Source organism: Ambystoma mexicanum, chromosome 5p (assembly GCF_040938575.1).
Source record: "Ambystoma mexicanum isolate Mex_15411 chromosome 5p, UKY_AmexF1_1, whole genome shotgun sequence".
Lineage (NCBI taxonomy): Eukaryota > Metazoa > Chordata > Amphibia > Caudata > Ambystomatidae > Ambystoma > Ambystoma mexicanum.
In genome coordinates this window covers 1,046,038,178-1,046,059,420 of record NC_090930.1, presented here as the reverse complement: position 1 = coordinate 1,046,059,420, position 21,243 = coordinate 1,046,038,178, and the positions used below count along the sequence as shown (strand labels likewise).

Here is a 21,243-nt window from a genome sequence, read left to right as displayed (position 1 = left end):
ATTGAGAACAGACTTTTTCCTCCGCTGAAACGTGAATGCCAATGATCTCTGTAGGTTTTAAGATCATTGTGTGGGAGGAAATAGTCTGTTGGTGATGCTCCACCTGGAGAGTCATGTTTCCACTACTTGGGGATAAAATAAGTCCTACCACTAGTCTTCCTGTGGGGAACCTGGTGAAATGCCCTTTTCTTCAGGCTTGTCTGTTCCTCTATGGAATGTTACTGATCTGGATCATTGAAAAGGGTCCTCAAATGCAATGGTCTCTGTGATGCTTTGCAAGAGACACGCATGCGATGAGAAAGATCAAACTTACCTGCGAGAAAATCTTCCTTCAAGTAGCAAGGAAATCGATGGTTGTGCGACATGGCTTTTCTCTGGGATCTCCGGTTCATAGAGGGTATTGTCTGTTCTACACAGGTAATTTCCTCTTTGAAATTCTGAAATGACATGTAGGGACCACATAATGGCCTGGTTGATAATAGTAATCTGGGTCTTCGTCAGCCAAAGGCTGATTGGCACATCAGGGTTCTCAGCCCCATGGTACGGTGATAGAACTGCAAGCTCCAGTTTGTGATCTGAAGGCTCCTAGTCCACTTGCAGGATCAAGTCTGGGAGGCCCAACTTCTTTTTATTTTTAGACAACGTAACAATATGTAATCCTGTTGACGAGAGACTTGTGGAAAGGGTCATAAACAAAGTGCGATCTGAAGGTGATGGCAATGGTATGGGAGAGCGTTACACTGCACTCGTGGACTTGGGGCTCCTCTGTCATAAAGGAGTGCTTTATGTCGATGACTTACTCTCTCATGATGAGCACCAGTGGGCGACAGTGTCAGCTAAGTTGTGTTATGCTGTCGAGGATTTAGCCTGGGATGGGCTCATGGGCAGGGTCTTCCAAGTGGACACTAGTTCCATGGACGGCACATGCTTGTTGGTCGACGAGTGCCTATTCAATGGTTGCCCTGCCAATGATTGTTCTGTGGCCGGCTTGTGCTTGGATGATCGTCCCAACAAAAAGGCAGTCGATGGGTACAAACCCACAAGTGTTTTACAGACAGTTTTTTTCATAATAGGAAGTCCTCTGGGGTTCAGGAGGAGGATGGTCTTTTCCCAAGGTTCTTATCTCTAGAGCAAGAGAGTATAGTCTTTAAACTGAAGAGTACCTCTGATGAGGAGCAAGCTTTTCAAATGTCCTGGGGGTGAAGAGAGACAGGGGCAGGCCCAGTCAGACTCTTTGCCTGAGATGCCTTTATTTTCCTGCAAAAAAAAAAACATCACACCTCTATGACTGTCTTAGTGCGTTTTCTGGATGACAGTCCGGCAGATCACAGGTCTCAGCTTTGCAAGGATGCAGGCAATAACGCAGTCCTAATCTGGATTCATTAATAAAACTTGTATTCCCACAACTGCTATAGTCCATTGGCAGATTGAACAAGTACAGTGCTGGAATGCCAGGCCCATTGTCATGTCAGCTCCAGATACAGTTATTGAATCAGACACCAGTAGGAAAGGAACAAGATTCAGTATGTTGCAGTACCCATCGGAAAGAAATGGTCCTAAGGGGAAGTAGGCCTACATATAAATAACTCTGAGTTTTTAGTGGGCTCTATTACGGTACAATCATTTGTCAAGGACAGAGTAGACTATATTACATTCTCAAGCAAGCCAACATTATCAGCAGCACAGTATATCCACAATCTGGGAGGTACTCTGCCATGCTATTAGCAGTATTGGAGAACAGCTACCGGGATTAATGCTTGGAGACTCCCATTAAGAAAGGCGAAACACGCGGATAAAGCCATTTCACCTGTTAAACGAGATGCACAAAGGTCTTTCAAGAGGCCATATCTGTGGCTGTTCCTTAGTGCTGAAGAGAAAAAGTCAGTTGATCACATACATTAGAAGGTGCACCTGGACACTACAGGCTATCCGAATGCAAATGTACTATAAATCCAATACTAAAAAAACTCTTCTGGGGTGTAGAACTTTGAAGCTGGTTAACAAAGAATCCAGATGCAAACAACCTTTTCAGGAAAACATCAGGATGTCTTCAGTAGAAAAGATGTTGGTATATCAACCCTTTTCTATCTTAAAGGGGAAGTTCACTCAAAAATGTTATTCTTTATAAATGTTTATAAATTATTAAAATTACATTTTCGACTCCTGCTTTCCATGCACTTGGAGGCAGCCATTTTGTAAGCAGACCAAGTTTCATGGGCCTGAGTTAATGCTGTGCTCTCGTGCCAACAATCCAGCAAATGCCCCCTACTGGGAGCTTTTGCTTATTGCTGCCGGAGAGCAGCAGTTTTCAGCATCCACTCTGCAGGCCATACCTGGCTTTGGTATAAAGCGCTATATCAGCGCTTTGGTATAAAGCGCTATATAAGTCTAATAAATACAAATACCCCCAAAAGCAGGAGAGCAGGAAAAACGGTTGCTCATGACCTCAGCATCTCTTCATTCAATGAAGCACACCACTGCGGACCTCATGGCTTGCGGCACAGGTAAGGTCATTCAAAAGTACAGGCTGCCTGCTGTCTCCATTACAGCAATAATGTTGAACTTGGATGTCTGTGGGAGATTTCCTTCCCTGGCTAGTGTGTGTGGCCTCAGGTTACTCCCCTCCCCCAGGCCTGTGGTGACCAGAGAGGTGCTGCCCCAGGTTGGACATCCACCGAGAGAGCACATGCTTCTTTTTCAAGTTTGAGAGCAGATTTAGGAGAGCAAGTGAAACATGATTCTATGTGCAGGACTCAGAGTGTGCTGCTGACACATTGCAATATACATCGGCACTTGAAATGCACTGAAAAAAATGCTTATAATTGACACATGGCTAATTAATGCCCAGTAGAGAACAAAGCGCCTACCTTCCCGAAAGCTTGCACAGTGAAAGCAGCCAAAGTAACCTCCTGTTGTAGTCCCAGCAATAAATAATTCCAGGTGACGATGCTGCTGGGCTGCTCAATATCCGAGCATGAGCGAGTGATCGATAAATGAGCCTGTCGCAGGCTGCGACTGACTGCTCCAAATTGGTTCCTGCTGTGGTGGAGGTGTGAGCGGTTGCAGCCATTCTGTGCAGAGGAGCAGAGCAAGGGAAGGCGAGCAAAGCTTGTTCCTGGGGGCAGCACTTCCACACCTCCATGGTGTGCAAGTACATGGCTGTCTTTTCACAGTGTGTGTAGATCTGGTGCATGGCTCGGGTTAGTCCTCAGCCCGCACTGGCCCATGGGAGGCTGGGGTGTTCAGCAGGCATGCTCTGCTTGGAGATGCTTGCTCGGTGCAGGTGAATGCTCTATGCTGCTAGTACCCAGGAGATGTCTGCGTAGGGGGTGGTCCTCCCAGTGGTTCTCATTCTCCTAGGCGACTGATCGCAGTAGTGCTGGCGTCAGGGCTCTGCAGCCTAGTTAGATTTCTTTTTGCCTCCCTTCCCCAGAGCGCTTCTTTGGAGGAGACTGCTTTGCTTCGGGCATCCGTTCTGTGCTATTGACTACCCGCAGGGTGCTGTGGGTTTTTGGGAAGTCACCATTGCCTGCACTACCGAACGGGGTTTCTCCCTACATTTGAGCTGACTCCAGAGTGATCCTTCTTTCCTTTGCTCGCACCCTGGTCTGTCCCAGGCTAGCGCCCAAATCCTCCCTCGCTCTGTCGTAGACAACCACTTCCCAAGTCCACTGTTTTGGATTCTGAAACTGCTGTGTTCTCCGGGAGTAATAAGAAAAAGCTACCAGTAGGGGGCTTTTGCCCGATTGTTGTCAAGAGAGCAAAGCATTAACTCATGCCCATGAAACTGGGCTGCCTCCAATTGCTTGCAAAGCAGGACTCGAAATCTCATTCACACATTTTTGTTCCATAGGAACCTTTTATAAGAATCGTGCTAATGTAACTTTTTTATGGCCAACATGTTTAAAGTATACCATTTTTGAGTGAACTTCGCCTTTAAATATTAAACTAACCATTGAGACCAAAGAAGTCAATGAATTAAAGAAAAATGTTAACAAATACATAAAATGTTTCACAAATGGGTGAATACGTTACCTCACACTCTGGCATGCCAATCAAATGACACCCTTGAAAAGCAGCAACTGCCTGAGGTAAGGCTGATGGATCTGCAAGCCCTGCAAAGAAAATTGGTAGGATACGGATGGTGAATCAAATCAGCAACTAAGTGACACAAACAAATGCTAAACAATACGTTCATTTTTCTCTAAACCTGACCCCTTAATACTTTAGCGCACAAAACAGACATCACTAATGTGGGTAAATACAAACAGGGAAACCTTCGGTTGACAGTTTTTTAATTTTTTTATATGAACACATTTTATGTAGTGAAAGCATTTACCACTGAGTCAAAAGACAGAAAAAAACCTGTTTTATACCTCCAGATTTTTAAACTGAATTAAAATATATGGCATAGCTAGGGCTCTATAAACAAAAAAGTGATGGCTGGAAGGTTTTAATTAATCTTAACCAATAGCAGTGCTTGGAGCAACCAACCTTCCTTACCACCGTTTTGAACCCATCTGTAACACTGCAAGAGGGGACCAAGCATATGCAAGTCAGTCTGGTACTGTCACCAAGGGCTCTTTCCCAGTCTTTAGTGGTTTGGCAGGCTGAAAAGCTGAAAAGCGATGGTCTGGAGGGTTGCCCATAGCAGTGCCCGAGGTTCTGATCAATTCAAAACCTTACAGCCATCAATCTTCAGCTTTGCTTCAAGACTTATGAACAGAACATGTTTTTGAAATACAACGATTCAGTTTTCTAAAGTCTGTATTGTTTAAGACAACTCAATGACAACACAATGTCTACATTTAGATTAAATCTAGCAATGAAGAATGATTGAACAAAGTAGATAAGGATTAGATCAACATGATGTGAGAAACCAGAGGGGAAGGACGAGCGAGGGAGGATCATCTGGGTAGGGGAACCCAGGGTTATGCTCTGGGAAATGCCCAGGTGAGACGCAGTATGATATGATAGGTTATTTATAACATGCTTAATACCCAGGGGTTTCTAAGCGCGGACCCGGGGATCGAACCTGCATTGCTCCGTGTCGTCTTGCTTTCGAGGCGAGCACGTTGCCCATGAACTATCCTCCCGAGACGGTATTCCACCAGGGAGGAGGACAAAGTCCTTGAGGCCTTTATAGGCTATTCCAAATTAAACCCCTTTTCCCACAGTCATTCTCCCTTATCAAAATCCAACAACCCCTCCTTGTCTGTGAAACCAATTTAGGAACCTGAACAACATTCCCATGGGTCACTACATCTCCCTCTTTTCCGGTTACCTACCCGAGTACTCCCAGTCATTCTTCTCCCAGTCCTTCTGATTATCATTTTCCGAACTCCTACTCGACTGACAAAAATCTATAATTCCCACAATCCCTCCTACTCATTTCACAAAACCATTCCGAGCTCACCAGAAAACATGGGACGAGTATATTTACAAACTCTACCCCTGCCCCTTTTCCAACACAAACACTATCCCATACTGTGAAAAACAACGGACTAACAGAGCCGTTTACCTGACATGTCGCAACACAATGGTAAGATAAGGGAGGGAGAGCCCTACCCAGACTCAGGACTATGGGCCATTAACAAATGTGTACAAAGAGGGGGGGTGTCCTGACTGGAGAAGTCTCAGCTGACTGCCGCTTATTGATTGCAGTCTAGGTTTAAAGACAATGCGTTATCGTTGGGTGTCACAATTTGTTTATTTACCAAGGATAGCAGTACATGAGAAAACCATAATAATCCACTTGTGCTAGATCATTAGTCTGCAAAAGAACAGCTTTTAAGTGGCTGTCCTTGTTCTTTTACATATTTTTGTGAAGAAATTGTAAGTACAAAATATATGGGTGTACATTTTTTCACCAAAGTCACACATAGAAAAAAGACATGTAGCAAAGGATAAGACAAAGTCATACAAGTGCATGCTGACAGAAGTATAAAGACATTCTGTTGCTACTAGTACATTCTGTTTTTCTAATTGTAGAAAGTTATCCTCAAGAGTAAAAGTCCTTGGATAGGTCTAACTAAGCCAGGCTAAAGGGTGACCAAAAAGTAGTTGATCGACATCACTGAAGTAAATCTCAACTGGGATTTAGGGGGGACCCCGCCACACCGCTAGGGTAAAGGATTCCCAGGACGTTTCGGCTTTAGTGGGTCACAGCCTTCTTCATGGAGCCAAGGAAAGGAGTCCCCTGTGGAAAATTAAGGGAGCTAGGGTTACTGAAGTGAAGTAACAAGAAAGTGAAGGGCACACAGTGGTAAAAAAGGGGGGGGTATGTACTCAGATCGACCTGGATTCTAGAAAAATGACACAGGCTGGTAGAAATAAAATCAAATGTGTTAAATACTCCTATGAAAATTAAAATTAGAAAGGGCATGCTGCCCAAATACACTAGATGGAGGATACGTACATTGGAAGAGCTCTAGTGCCAAATCTTACCCAACTACCCCTTCATTGCCCAATCCAAAATACGTGGGGTGAGTAAAAAATTGAGGTGAAGGGTAGTACCTTTAGATGGTGCTGCAGAGCAATCCCATGGAGTTCTGTAGCTGCTATGCAGTGCGTGGGCTAAAAAAAAAATTGTTGGCGTGTTGGACGCTGCACGTGGAGCTGAAATGAGCAGCAAGCGACTGCCTGAGCAAGGAAATGGTCAAAATTAGAAAAACTGCATGACTAGTGCCTGAACTGGAGGAAGGATGGTCAGACAGTGGCTAACTGACAGGGCAATGATTTACCTTTCATTCGGGAGCCAGTCAACAGTACGGTGCTCCGGCTGCCTGTGTCAGTTCGAAAAGGAGCTGTGCGACATTACAGGGCTATGCGGTGCTGCACATGCGCCTTATTCTATGCGCTAGTCCAGTGCGCATGCACTGTGGGGCTCTGCAAAGCCGGCGTCTTGGTCACCTGGCAACGTGTACACGGAAGTGTACCGTCATGAGTATAGAGACTAGAGCTCTCCAATCGGCAGCTGGCATAGTGGTAGGTGGTGCGCGTGCAGCTCCGAAATGTTGAGTAAACGTCTCCTAAACAATCCTGATGGGAGGAGTGTGGGCCCAAACCTGCGCTGGGTTGAGACGCCGGGCATGGGTGCCTATAGGTAATGGTAAACAAGAAAGTTGGAGACAAGAGAAAGAATGGAAATTACTCACAAAATGGCTGTACAGTAAATGTCCCTGTAATGGTTAACTGTCAGGTTAACACAATGGTCAGTCAGAGTCAGGCAATTAATAATAACACATACCCGACGGCCCTTGCCTTTCCACACAGGGATAAAAGATGGAGCACAAGAGCACACTGCGAGAAAGGCAGACCCCATGACGAGATAGCTGTCCAGGACGGCAGTTCAAGAGGAGATAATAAGTGGTGAGAATGGAAGGGGCAACAAGGAGAGAAGTGCCATTTTCGGCCCAGGCCCGCAAAGCCTCCCAGAAAGATAGATTGATTATTTGTATAGCACCTATACACAATGTGTTTCAAAGTGCTTCAAGGAGGGGAGGGAACATGGGAAAAAGTACAATGAACATTCTTTCAGTCCTTGAAACAGTCAGAATGTGAAAAGAATAAAGATCAACTATCATAATCAGCCTGACGACATTTCAGATAGTGCAAGTGCTAAGGGGATGGGGAGGGAGAGTGAAAACAGACAAGCGGCTTCATTACTATGCCTGAAGGCAATTGAGGTAGTGCCGGAAAGTAAACAGGAGGAGGGTGGGGCGGGGGATTGGAAAGAGGGAGAGGAAAAGAACAAGCAACAATTTTACTATGTCAGACGACAATTCAGATGGTGCTGGAGGGGGGGGGATCAGGAGGGAACATAAAGGGAGGGGAGGACAAACAAGCTGCAACAGATATGTTTGGGGGACATATCTGAAGAGTAAAAACAGTGATTGGGAGGAGGGGTAGGCAGGAGAAAGACAGACAAGCAGCTACATTACTATGCCTGACGGCAATTGAGGTAGTGCCGGAAAGAAAACAGGAGGAGGGTGGGCCGGGGGGATTGGAAAGAGGGAGAAGGAGGAGAACAGAACAAGGCAACTATTTTACTAGGTCTGCTGATGATTCAGATAGTGCTGGGGGGAGGGTAAGAGAAGGACGAGGGGGAGAGGAAGACAGGACAAGTGTCTTTCAGAATAGGACATGAAATTCCACATTTTGCAAAACATAAGTACTAAGGAGGAAGGGAGCAAAGGAGGGGGGAGGGTGTAGAACAGGGGGAGGGACAAAGGAAGATAAAAGACAGCATAAAACCGCGAACAATAGCCGATGTGTGCTGTAGCAGATGTCAACGGTGCAAGGAACCCTCCTCTGCTGATAACCAAGACAGGGAGAGAGGCTTGCAAGTGTTGTACCACAGTGAACCCGATGGAGCGAGGCTGATATTTGAGGAGTCTGAGCCCGGAAGAGGGGGATCCAGTGGTTAAGAGTCATCACCCAAGGTACATACGGAAAGGAACTTGTTTTGTTATTTTGAACACATTAGGCCCTCGGAGGCTAGAGGATTTTGCAGAAAGAGACTTAACCACCAAAGGTCCTGATGTCGTTGAAAGGGACTGTAGTCCTGTATGTGTTGAATGGAACTCTTTGTTTTATTATTTTGATACATCAGGCCCTCAGAGCAAGAGACTTTGTGTAAAAGAGACTTGACCACCAAGGATCTGGATATCGCTAAGAAGAGCCACACTCTCATGCTGGAGAAGCCCAGTTGTGTGCTGTGCTCAGAAGTCCTGCCTTGTCCCGTGCAAAAAAATGTGGAGAAGGGAGACCCCCCCCCCCCCCCACCCCTCTGGCTAGAACATCCTGACTTCTCATTTGTGAACATTTCTTTCTTTTCTTGTGAACACTATCCCACATTACTTTTGTATTTAGTTGTAAGGATTGGCAAAAGTTCTTTTTTTATTTGACAAGACACCACTTCGACTGCCTTATTATTTGATGGTCGTAACTTGCTCCCATTTTAGAAATAGGTTTAGATTAGGCATTTTTCCAACCCTAATATAGTTTAATAAACACCCTTGAACTGCGATCCCCTGTGTCTGTCTTTACTGTTGCCACTATGAGTTCCTCAAAGTGACTACAATGAACACCACATCACCCCAATTTACTTCCCCAAGATACACAAAGACCAATATATTTTGATGCATATCCCCATCGTCCGTCTTAGATCTAAGAGCTCTTTAATGAGTATCAAAACTGGGTTACACTTTAGAGGTAGAAAAGCACAGACTGTCACACGTGTGGGGTCATGAAATAATGGGGACACTGCATTAAATGTATTAGAATATATCTAAGGTAAAACCTTACTTTTTTCGATATTGTGCCTTTAAGTATCCAAATAAGAATCCATTGCTGATAAGGTTTCCTGGCCACATTTTATAAAACAGAGGGCTGTGGAGATGGGCACAGCTGAAGTAGGCATGCCCACATCCCCAACCATTGTCGATTAGATGAGCTTTGTGTCACAGGTGGCTCAAGGAACATGCCAACGGCCATAGATGGTTCAGGGGTTTTGATTATTGAATTGAGCAGGGTTTTAGGGAAGCCCTACCCTCTGCCCCTCTCTAGAAATAGCTGCTTCCACCATATCCCAGGCCTCCCTAACCACTAATATTATCCCCTACTACCAGTGGCAGCCGGTCACTATTTTAACTGGAGGGTCGCGGGGGGTGTGGGTTATGGTTCCCCCTGACCATTTTTGAATAATGGGTTAAATTGGTGCACTGTACTGACATGGCCCCTAGGGGACCCTCGTGCATGGAAACAAGGCACAATCACCACACACAAACTGATACGCCAGACACTAGGTTCAATTTCCAAAATCTAGGGAATAATGCAAAGCAAATGGTCTCAGTCGGCCGACTGGGTCTCACGTCCCACCCAGACCTCGTGAGACGCAAGAGAGCGAGCATTATACATCAGTTACATATATACAAAATGACCATCATATTATCAGTAGTGACATTCAAAACCGCCCATAATGTATCTTTCTTTGCAATGGTTCGATGATTGACAATTATGATGAATATGACACCCTTAAGATATTTATTCAGCAACAGTTGCAATCTTGCAAAGCTGCAGACACGATTCTTTGTTTTAGGGAACATAGTACTTTTGTTCTACTAGCAAGCTGTGGTCGTTGGAGACACATTGCAGGCCTCACTATTTTCGAGTTTCTATTCGTGAGCTAGAGGTCAGCTCGCTCTACAGGGGCTCAGTGAAGGGGGGCCGCAAAAGAGTATAATTCAAGCCATTAACTGCCTATTTCTACAGTTTGTGCCATTTCAGCAAGACTAGCTGGCACCTGCATAGTGATTAAATGCCTTACTGCTTACTTCCAAGGACTTGTGAGGGAGGAGACCGGGGCATCGCCGTCTGGGCTGTCTAGGCTAGTTTTTTCAACATGTAACTTGTGGCCTTGCTCTGTGTATGAGCAAAACGAAATAGAATTCACTTACAGCAAAGCATTTTGAACAGAAAAGCAAGGAAAGCGAAAATTACAAAATGGCGAATTCTATTAATTCAAAATGGACGCTCTATGGTTATGCTGATGATTCTGTACTGGCGATGCTAGATGTATGATGCGGTTGGTTTGCGGCCAACATAATATATCGTCTATGCTATGGTAGGGCATTTTCTAGACTAGCAGTAGAGCAAAAATTCTGCCAAAAATTTGGTTAAAAACCAGTTTGCAATTGGTTAAGTAGGGTAACTCCAATCCACAAATGCAAGTCACCAACAGTGCACAGGAGCATTTCCCAACACAGACTAGTGGGGAGGGGAGAGAGTCGAATACAGCCACCTAGAGGCTGGGGTTGGGAGATTGGTAAAAGGAGCTGCAAATGGGAAGGTAGTGTTCAAAGGAAAGAAAAAGTTACTCATTGTAGTGACTATTGCAGTCCTAGTCTGCCCATTCCTTTAAATTTATTACATGCACTGGCGTGTCCAACCAGGCGGACTCCTCCAACTAGACTCGCCCATCGGTCCTTAACCACTCGTTGGCTAGCACCATATTACCGATTTATAGGGACGGAGCATGGGTCATATGCATTAAAGGGGACAATGAATTTGAAGAATAGACACTACAGTGAGTAACCTTTTTACTCCAACGTCCCTTTTCCTCCATCCTGATGGGAGATTCCACAGCAACAAATAACCTTTGTGCTGACAGAGCTTGGATCTCACTGATTCCATGCATAGATGTGACAGCCATCAAAAGTGCCACCATCCATGACAAAATTCAACTCCGTCCAAGTCAAAGGTTCAAAGATTTTGAGCGTCAATGAGGATAGGACAATGTTCACATTCCAAGGTCTCTTCACCAGAGGATAGAGTCTGGTCAGACCTTCGGGTGCTTCTGCACAATCAGGTTTGAGATAGAAGAACAAGTTACTTACCAACTGGTAACGTTCTTTCAATTGGATGTTCCGCCAATGTATTCCACATCTTTGACATGTAATGTCCACAGCTGTGTACTTTGGAAACTTTTTAGGCAGAGGACATCCTGCGTCGGGTAGAAGTCCCTCGAAGGCCTCCATCGAGGACGATGTGACCGGATGTTATAAATAGGAGGCACAGCGCCCGTAGCCTCAGTTTATGTTTTTTCCTCCATAATGTGTGGCACCTATCCAATGCCTGCTTGACTGCACATAGCCTTGCGGAAACGTAAGCTGCAATCGGATAGGAAATTCTCCAGAGGGGCAGGCTGGGAAGGCGATGTGGAATACGTTTGAGGAACATCCAAACTTACCAATACCAGTTGGTAAGTAACTCGTTCTTCGAATGGATTGTGTCCTCCAACGTATTCCACATCTTTGACAGACTCCCAAAGCAGTACCAGAAAATGAAGGAGCGAAAAGAATTTAGGGTACCCAATCAGACGGCGGAATAAAGAACCGCCTTACCAAAGGCCATATTTTGACCATGGATCATATCCAGGGAATAATGTTTAACAAAGGTGTGGCTAGAAGCCCATGTGGCTGCATCACAAATATTCCTAATAGGGACTCCCCGTTGGAGGGCCGTGGAAGTAGCCACGTCCCTTGTGGAATGAGCTCACAACCCTTCAGGAGGGTCCTTACCCGCCAATCGGTAACATTCCGTAATAGTGAGGATAATCCACCTGGACAAGGTCTGTTTGGTAACAGCCAGGCCCAATCGGTGTCCAGTATATCCCACAAATAGTTGATTGTTCAATCTGACCCTGGACATCCTAGAAATATAAACACTCAGAGCTCTCCTAGGATCCAACCTATGGAGTCGCTCCTCTTCCTTACCAGGATGGGGAGCAGGATAGAAAGCAGGAAGTACCACTTTCTGGCTCAGATGAAATTCAGCCACTACCTTAGGTAGAAAGGAAGGACGTACCCTCAGTACAACCCTATCCTTGTGGAACACAGTAAAGGACAGCTTAGATTAAAGTGCCTGCCATTCACTCACTCTGCGAGCGGAAGTAACCACAACCAAGAACACTGCCTTGAAAGACAACGATCTCAAAGGACAAGAGTGCAAAGTTTCAAAAGGAGCACCCATCAGGAATTTTAACAACAAATTCAGATCCCAAACCGGCACCTGGAAAGGGGACAACGGGAACACAATAGTGAGCCCTTTAAGAAATTGGGAAATTAAAGGAATCTTAAAGTAAGAACATTCTTCAGACGAGCGCTTGAAGATAGACAGCACTGCCAGGTAACCTTTAATGGAACCCACTTGAAGGCCCCTGTGGGCCAAAGAAAGCAAGTAAGACAAAACTATGGGAATGGAACACTGAAAAAGATCAACATTTTGTCCTCTGCACCAATCGCAAAACCTACGCCAACGGTACAGGAATTTTATTGCTGGCTGCCTGGCCGAAAGCAACACCTCCAATTTCGTCATCGGGGAAGGTCCCAATCCTTATACCTCAACCTTTCAGATACCAAGCGTGAAGGTCGAGAGTCCTGACCTCTGGATGGAGAAACTGACCACCCTCGCCTCCCTCCATCGAGAGCAGATCCTCTCGGTAGGGAAGACGGCGTAGAGGGCAAATGGACATTTCTAGAAGGTCCGGGAACCACGCTCTCCTGGCCCAATCCGGATCATGTGGGATCCGAACCTCCGTAACCTCCTTAGCACTTGAGGAATGACGGGGACTGGAGGAAACACGTACAGCAGTGGGAATGACCAGTGCACTACGAATGCGTCTCCTAAGGCTCCTCTTGGAGGAAATTCCCTTGAGCAGAACCGCTCGCACTTCCGGTTGGCACTGGTGGCGAAGAGATCCACTTGTGGGGTTCCTCAAAGGGCGAAGATCTCCAGAAGGAATTCCTGAGCCAACTCCCACTCGTGAGAGATCGTGCTCTGCCTGCTCAGAGCATCCGCCGCCACATTGTCCTCTCCGGCCCGATGAACTGCCGAGATCGGAATTCCCTGCTGAATTGCCCAGAACCAGAGTTGCATTGCCTCTCTGCACAATGGGAGTGACCCTACCCACCCCTTTTTTGTTGAGTTAATGCATGGCCACTGTGTTGTCAGTCATGATCAGGACACTCTTCCCCCGCACAGACGGCAGAAAAGCTTTTAGGGCCAGCCTGATGGCCCTCAGCTCTAACAGGCTGATATGGAGTTTGGACTCCGGCGGAGACCAACGACCGCTGGCGGTCAGGTCGTCGGCATGAGCGCCCCCATCCTGTGAGGGAAGCGTCCATCACTACAGTCACCTGTTGCCAAAACGGCTCCCCTTTCATCAGGTTCCCCTCGTTGGCCCACCACAGAAGATCCTGGGAGACCGAGAGTGGAATAACAGGATCCGATATCTTGCCCAAGAACTGCGGCCAATGCATCTTGAGGACCGATTGCAGGGATCTCATCCTCAGCCGGGCCTCTGGCACCAGAAAAATGCAGGATATGCCATGCGGCCGAGCAACCTTAAGAATTCGAAAGCCGGGAGTCTCTGGGCATGTTGAAACTTGTCCACCATCTGCACAATGCGATGAGCCCTCACCTTGGGAGGCGAGCACTTCCCCAAGGAAGTGTCCAACACAGTCCCGATGTACTGGAGCTGTTGGGAAGGTGTCAGATGCGACTTCTTGAAATTGAGGGAGTAGCCCAGCTTGTGGAGGGAACGGCAGGGGAGTCCGAGGTGAGCTAATGCTTGCCTGTGAGCGCGCACGGATCAGCCAGTCGTCCTGGTAGGGGTAGACGTGAGTTCCCGCCCTCGCCCGAGATAGGCTGCCACCACCACCATTAGCTTGGTGAAGACGCTCGGGCGGAGGTCAATCCGAATGGCAGGACCAAAAACAAAGTGCGAGCCGCCAGCCGCAAACCTCAGGTACTTCCTGTGCTTGGGATGACTCGGCACATGAAAGTAAGCATCCTGTAGGTCCAGAGACACCAACCAATCCTGAAGTTGAAAGGCCTGGAGGAATTGAGAAAGAGTTACCATCTTGAACTTGTCCTTCCTGAGAAGTTTGTTCAACCAACGCAAATCCAGGATGGGTCTCACTCCCCTGTCTTTCTTTGGAATCCTCTCCGCTACAGGCCCCAGTTCTATAGCACCTTTCTCTAGCAGGGTCAAAATTTCCTGCACAAGGAGCGGATCTGGAAGCTTCAAAGAGATTCCCCGGTGGATCGTTGTGAGGCCGCTGTAGGAAGGGAAGGCAGTAGCCATGGGCTATTGTATCTAGAACTCACGCATCTGAAGTAATGGCTCCCCATTCTTCGAGATGCTGAGACAGTCTGCCCCCAACCGGCGAAACATGGGACATTCCCTCATGACTATTTAGGAGCGGCTGCGGCAGTGCCTGAAAGCAAAGAGGCAGCTGCCTCAGAGGCTTTGGCACCTATTTCCTCGACCACCACGGGCACTTTTACGCTGACCCCTTTTACTGGCGGCGCCTCTCATTCTACCAAAGGAGGAGTAGTAACGAAGAGAACCTCCGCTCCACTGCTGTCCCCTAGGACGAAAAGGTGGAGGTTGACGCACAGGTGCGCTCAAAGATTTAGCAGCAGCTTTTGAGGTCTGCAACCTCTCAAGGCTCTCGTCAGCCTTGCTGCAAAACAAATGCATGCCATCAAAGAGCATGTTCAAAAGATGGGCTTGCACATCCGGAGCAAAACCCGACTTCCGCAACCACGAAAATCTGTGAATAACGTTGCTTGCAGCCATGGACCAGCTAACACTGTCGGCCATGTCCAAACCCGACTGAAGGGATTCACGCATGGCATTCTTGCCATCCTGCACGAGAGCAAGGAACCCATCCCTTTCTTCCCCTTCTGGAATATGCTCAGCCGCTAGAGAAACAATTCCACAGAGAGTGTGAAAATCTTGCCAAGGCACAAGTGGAGTTGGCTGACTTCCAACACCATACTCCCTGCAGAAAACACCTTGTGTCCCCAACCGTCGAAGCGTTTGTCGTCCCTATCAGGAGGGATAGGGTATGCCGCCTACCTCGAGGTGGCCGTAGCCGCCTGAACCACCAAACTCTCGGGAGTGGGGTGAGATGAAAGGTAGTCGGGGTCGCTACCGGAAGGGCAGTATTTTTTGGTTAACGATTTGTTTACAGCCGGAAAAGATTCCGGTGACTGCCAAGCAGCCGCAACCCTTTTCTGTAATGTCAGATGAAAAGGTAATACTGGGTCAGAGGACAGACCTTGATCTAAAATGTGCATTAGATTATCCTGTACAAAAGCTTCAGGGGGACTGGACCAGCCCAGATACTCTGTGTCCCTAGCCATGAGACTCCTATAGGACGACTCGGCATGAGTCGCAGGCTCAGGCCTGCCAAATTCCACTTCCGGAGAAGTGTCCAAACCGCTGGCATCATTAAGAGTTTGCCTCAACTCTTCCAATTGACTGCCTCCAGAAAAGACACGAGCCACATCAGACTCAACAGGGTCAAGATCGAAATCAGACCTCTCCTCCTCCTCCTCATAGATGTCATCCAGAGGGAGGTAAAAGTCTGGTCTCAAACCAGCAGAGGGTCTGGAGTCCATAACAGGCCTCACAGAAGTAGCCTTCCTGGGAGGATTCACAGTACCAGGGTTCTCCGATGGTAAATTTCGGCCAAAAGGCCCCGACAGTCGAGTGCGCTGATGGCTTTATCGTCGATGCCGAAGTCGACAGCGTTGAGGGCTGATACGAAGACCTGGAAGCACGTCTCTTGCGACCATCCTGAGCCTTGTCCGAACAGGACCTCGAAGGTTCCTGATGAGGATTGCGCTGAGGACCCGAGCACGAAGGCGTGCGAGCCAAGGATTGAGACCATTCCTTGCCGGCTTCGTCAGAAGGCGCAGACGGAACCGTGCCCTGCGATTGGAAAATCGCCAACATCTGCTCCCTAAAGGCAGCCCATTCCGCTGGAGTCCAGGACTTAGTTGGACAAGCCACTTTCCTCGCAGCGCCATCCTCTGAGGAGGACGGGGAAGGCGACCGGTGATGGCGCTTCCTAGAATGCCGAGACGAGGAAGACTAATGGCGGGAACCACTCCGGGACCCAGACCCCCCCCCCCCAGGACTTCTTTCCAATGCGGACTTACGGGACTTACTGGGTTTTGAACCCCTACCCTACCTGTAGCTTTCCCTTACGCTCCCGCAAGGCCTTAGAAGTTAGCGCCTGGCATTTGGAACAGTCGTCAGTGTCGTGACTCTCACCCAAGCACCACAAATATGATGCGGGTCGGTAATTGACATTTTCGACTTGCAGTCCCGGGAAGTATTCAAGCCAGACTGCGGAGTTGGAGGGGTTGAAGAAGACAAATTCACGAGGAATACACGAGGTGCGCAGAGTCTCCGAAGCAAACACGTTTGCGGAAAAAACGGAACTGAGGCTACGGGCGCTGTGCGTCCTATTTATAACATCTGCTGACGTCGTCCTCAACGGAGGCCTTCGAGGGACATCGACCTAACGCCATCGACGCAGGACGTCCTCTGCCAAAAAGGTTTTCGAAGTACACAGCTTTGGACATTACATGTCAAAGATGTGGAATACGTTGGAGGACACAATCCATTTGAAAAAGACAAGTCTTGGGTGGTGCGGTAGGCTGCAATAGCTGAAAGATGGGATCGGCATGAGTCAACCGAGATACTGGAGGCTGCAAGATAGGAGACAAAGAAGAGGATCTTGTTTAGAGGGCAGGCCTATAGATTGATGTGCTTGTTCAGAGTACAGTAACAAAATGTGGTCCACTTGCTCTTGTACTGGGCTTTTGTAGATGTCTTCCTGGCTACCTGGATTGCTTCCATATTCTCAACCAGAGATGCCCTAGGGTCAAGCTGCTCAGGAGCCATGCTGCTAAGCTGCGGAATTGAGCGGAGGGGTGGAGGACAATATCCTGCCGTCAATTCAGATAATGTGCTGCCTGAAGGGGAATCCAGGTGGGAGGACCAGAAGCAGGCCACTGAGGGGCTAGCAGGATGAGCGTGGTGCTAATGGAGAAGGCCAGAGGGAAAACGTACTGGGTACGGAAATCCTATCTTGACTCCTCCTCTGTAGGCAAAGAGAGGTAACCTGCTGTTGTAGGCCATGACAAAGAGGTCAACCTGATGGTGACCCCATTGAGAAAAAAAAAAGTCTTGGGGATGTAATTACCAGATCACAGGGATGCCTCCGTATTGCACAGTCCCGGCAGATCGATGGCTTTCAGGGAAATGTTATACTCGATAGCCCACTCCCAAATCATCACTGCCAACAGGCACAGGGGGTGGGGTGTATCTTGTACCTCCCTGCTTGTTCAGGTAATCCATGGAGGTCAAACTGTCAGTTTGGATAACTCTCTACCCTCTGAGTACTGGAAGGAAGGCCTCCAGGTAATTGAATATCATCGCGGACGGAGCTGGACAGAGGTGGACAGTCCTGCAGTGGATACACCTGTGTGGCTGTTACTGTAGTCTTTCTACAGTTGTTACTTGCTGGAGAAGAGGAGGTGCTTATAACCAGCTTCCACAACGCAGAGCGTTCACGGACGGAGCTGGACAGAGATTGTTTATTTGTATAGCGCCTATACACAATGTGTTTCAAAGCGCTTGAAGGAGGCAGGGAACAAGGGAGAATACAGTTACATTCTTACAGGTCCTTGAAACAAATTAGAATGCGAAAGGAAAAACTATCGTAATCATTTTTGATAGTGCAAGAACAGTCAGGGGGAGAAAGGGAAGGGAAAAAGGAGACCAAACAAGCAGTAGCATTACTATGCCTGGCGACAATTGTTGCAGTGCAAGAATTACAAGAGGAGGGGCAGGGGAGGGGTTAGTGGAGAGAGTGAGGAGGAGCGGACACAAACAGGAGACTATCAAGAAGGTCAGACAATTCAGAGTAGCCTAGGGAGGGAAGGGGAGGAGAGGAACAAGGAGGGAAAGGCGGGTCAGACAAGCTGCTATCAGAAGTCAAGGGACAATGATAGTAGTAATGATATGATATGATATGGCATTTGTAACGCGCCTATACACAAGTGTTTATAAGAAGGAGAAGTGGCTGCAGGACAGGAGGAGGGAGTGAAGGAAAGAGGGGGAAGGGAGGAGGAGGGGCAGGTCGCTGATAGACAGGCGGCTACGACTTACTATGCCTGACGGAAATTGGGGTGTAGCCAGACTTAGACAGGAGGAGGGTAAAGGATGAGGGGAATAAGGGGCAACCAAGATAAGAGTGGGCAGTGGAGTAGGGCAGAGAGAGAAGTTAGGGAAGCAGGGACGGGGGCCTATCACAGCACAGAGGGCAAGGGGGTGAGGACTTGGAGGGAGGGGAGGCATGACACAAGGTAACGTGGGGAATGGGGGCACAGAGACGGGGCGGGGGGAGGGAGGCATGACAAAAGGTAACGGGGGCATGGGGTCACAGAGCCAGTCACGGGGAAGGAAGACATGACAAAAGGTAAGGGGTGGATGGAGGCACAAAGAGTCACAGGGGCGGGAGGTGGAAGGGGAGGCATGGCACACAGTAACGGGGGGCAATGGGGGCACAGAGAGTGACGGGGGAGGGAGGGGAGGCATGACACGGTAACGGGGGGCATGAGGCACAGAGACGGTGACGGTGGAGGGACGGGAGGCATGACACGGTAACGGGGCAAAGACAGTGACGGGGGAGGGACAGGAGGCATGAAACATGGTAACAGGGGGCATGGGGCACAGAGAGTCACGGGGGCGGGGGAAGGGACGGGAGGCATGACACGGTAACGGGCGCATGGGGGCACAGACAGTCACAGGGGGCGGGGGAGGGTTGGGAGGCATGTGAACAGTCCTGCAGTGCAGAGACCTGTGTGGCTGGTACTGGAGTCTTTGTACAGTTTTGCTGGAGAAGAGGAGGTGCTTGTAACCAGCTTCCACAACGTAGAGCGTTCGCGGACGGAGGTGGACAGTCCTGTAGTTCAGCAGACCCAAGAGCGGTGAGCACCCCTCACCTTGTTTAAGCCTTATTGAACCAACCATCCTCTGTCTCTGACTCTCAGTCTATGATGGTATTGGACACCAGCCCTGTCATTCCCATTCTACTACCTGTTGATTTACAGTTTGATGAGAGTAAACAAACTTGTGCCATTTCTGATGTTATTTCTGCTGTTCAGCCCCAAAGCGTCACACTACTGTGTAATACACAGAGTGAGGCAAGCGCTGATCTTACACGCGCTAGCTCAAATGTTTCAAAAATAGTGGAAGAAACGCTGTCCATACTGGCACTGCCTTTAACACTTTTTGACCTCCAAGGTCAGCCCAACTACTTGCCTCCCTTTAATGTTGATGTCAACATCACCGCAAGGACATGTTCTCATATTAATATTCTACAATCTCCTGCAACGGCACGTCACACATCACATACCTCCACAGAGAACAATGTGATAAACAAGGTCACGCTGGATAAAGCCAGCGAGGATGCCAACTCTAACGTGAATAATATTGAATGTCTGCTATCCGTGCTTGACAAAATAAACGCATTTAGAGCCAGCCCAGAGCGTTGCAGCAGCCCAGGACCTCCCATGCCTGTCGTGAGTATGTGAATCCTCTGGAAACAGAACCGTGGAGACTGATGTGGGAGGGCAATGTTTAGCCAAGGCGTGCCCTACCGAGCCATATCCTTTCACCTACACTTGTTTACAAAAGACCAATGTTCTTTTTTGCATGTGTTCTGCGCCACTAGTTCCTATAATTGATTCTAACGAAGCGCAGTACAAAAAGGCAAAACAAACTGCAGCATTTGACCTTAAAAGAAAACATGATGTAACGTTACATGAACAACGCGCAGCTACATTTTTTGTAAAGCGTGCAAATACTTCGAACATATGGAAAACCATGTCATTTAAGCCACCATGTAATAAATCAACTGATCAAATCTTCCATTATGCGAATACAAAATGGAAACAACTCCATACAGTTGAAAATAAGACTGACCAGGTCCAACAAATTAAGGCTTCTGAGTCAGTACGTAACATCGACACCAATGACTCAAATTTCAGACCAACTACTTTCAGAAACATCAATGACAATGGAGACTGGTGAAGAATCATGACAGCTGCCTCATAATTGAGGATAAAAACCAGAACACTACAAATTTGAAGTCAGGACCAACTAGTTGGTGCTGGACTCCATCACAACCCACATCATAATCAACCCCTAAACCACTTTGTAAAATCACGTATCCAGGCTTGAAAGTGGCACCCATTTATAACCAGCCACCACCTGGAGATCTCATGAAATCAAACACATAGCTTGGCACTGTTAACACTCCTAAAGCGATTCAAACGGATGAAAAAATCCTTGCAGAAGACAAAGTCCAAGACAACATCCCAACCAATTGCGGCTTTAACAACAATTCTATCACCATTTATGAAGCTGTACAAACAAATTGGTGAGCAATTAAAAGATCAGACGACAGTTCTCACCATGCTCCACTCGGGAAATGATACATGTCGAAGGATTTGTAAGTGGAGTACAACAAAACATCAACACAAGTGAAGCTAAAGTATCGGCTTTACTCCACACTATTTTGGATCCCATTATAAAAGAAAAACAAGCACACAGACTATCGTGATTGCTTGAACTGGTAGATCCAAATTTGTACCCTTCAATGTTGCTGAAGCATGTAACATCAACTACTGTACAAACGGACTTACTATTGCAACCGGACGAAACTAAAGAAAATAATACTAGCTCTTCTTCGCACAACAACATGACTTATCACAGCGAAAATCAACCAAGCGCTACAATCACGGAATGTGCATCTCACACTAACCCCCTTTCCTTGACAAATAATCATCAAATATGCTGGTCTCGGAAAC

The 21,243-nt window shown here is 47.5% G+C and overlaps 1 protein-coding gene across 5 annotated transcripts in view; it reads right to left on the bottom strand.

Moving 5' to 3' along the window:
* Positions 1–21,243, bottom strand: part of WRNIP1 (WRN helicase interacting protein 1) — a 620,345-nt gene that overhangs the window by 56,229 nt on the left and 542,873 nt on the right. For all 5 annotated transcript variants that reach the window (XM_069613532.1, XM_069613530.1, XM_069613531.1 and 2 more), the window contains one exon: positions 4,036–4,115. In XM_069613532.1, the coding sequence (XP_069469633.1) occupies positions 4,056–4,115 (60 nt within the window). In that variant the 3' untranslated portion in view covers positions 4,036–4,055. The remainder of the gene's footprint in view (positions 1–4,035; positions 4,116–21,243) is intronic.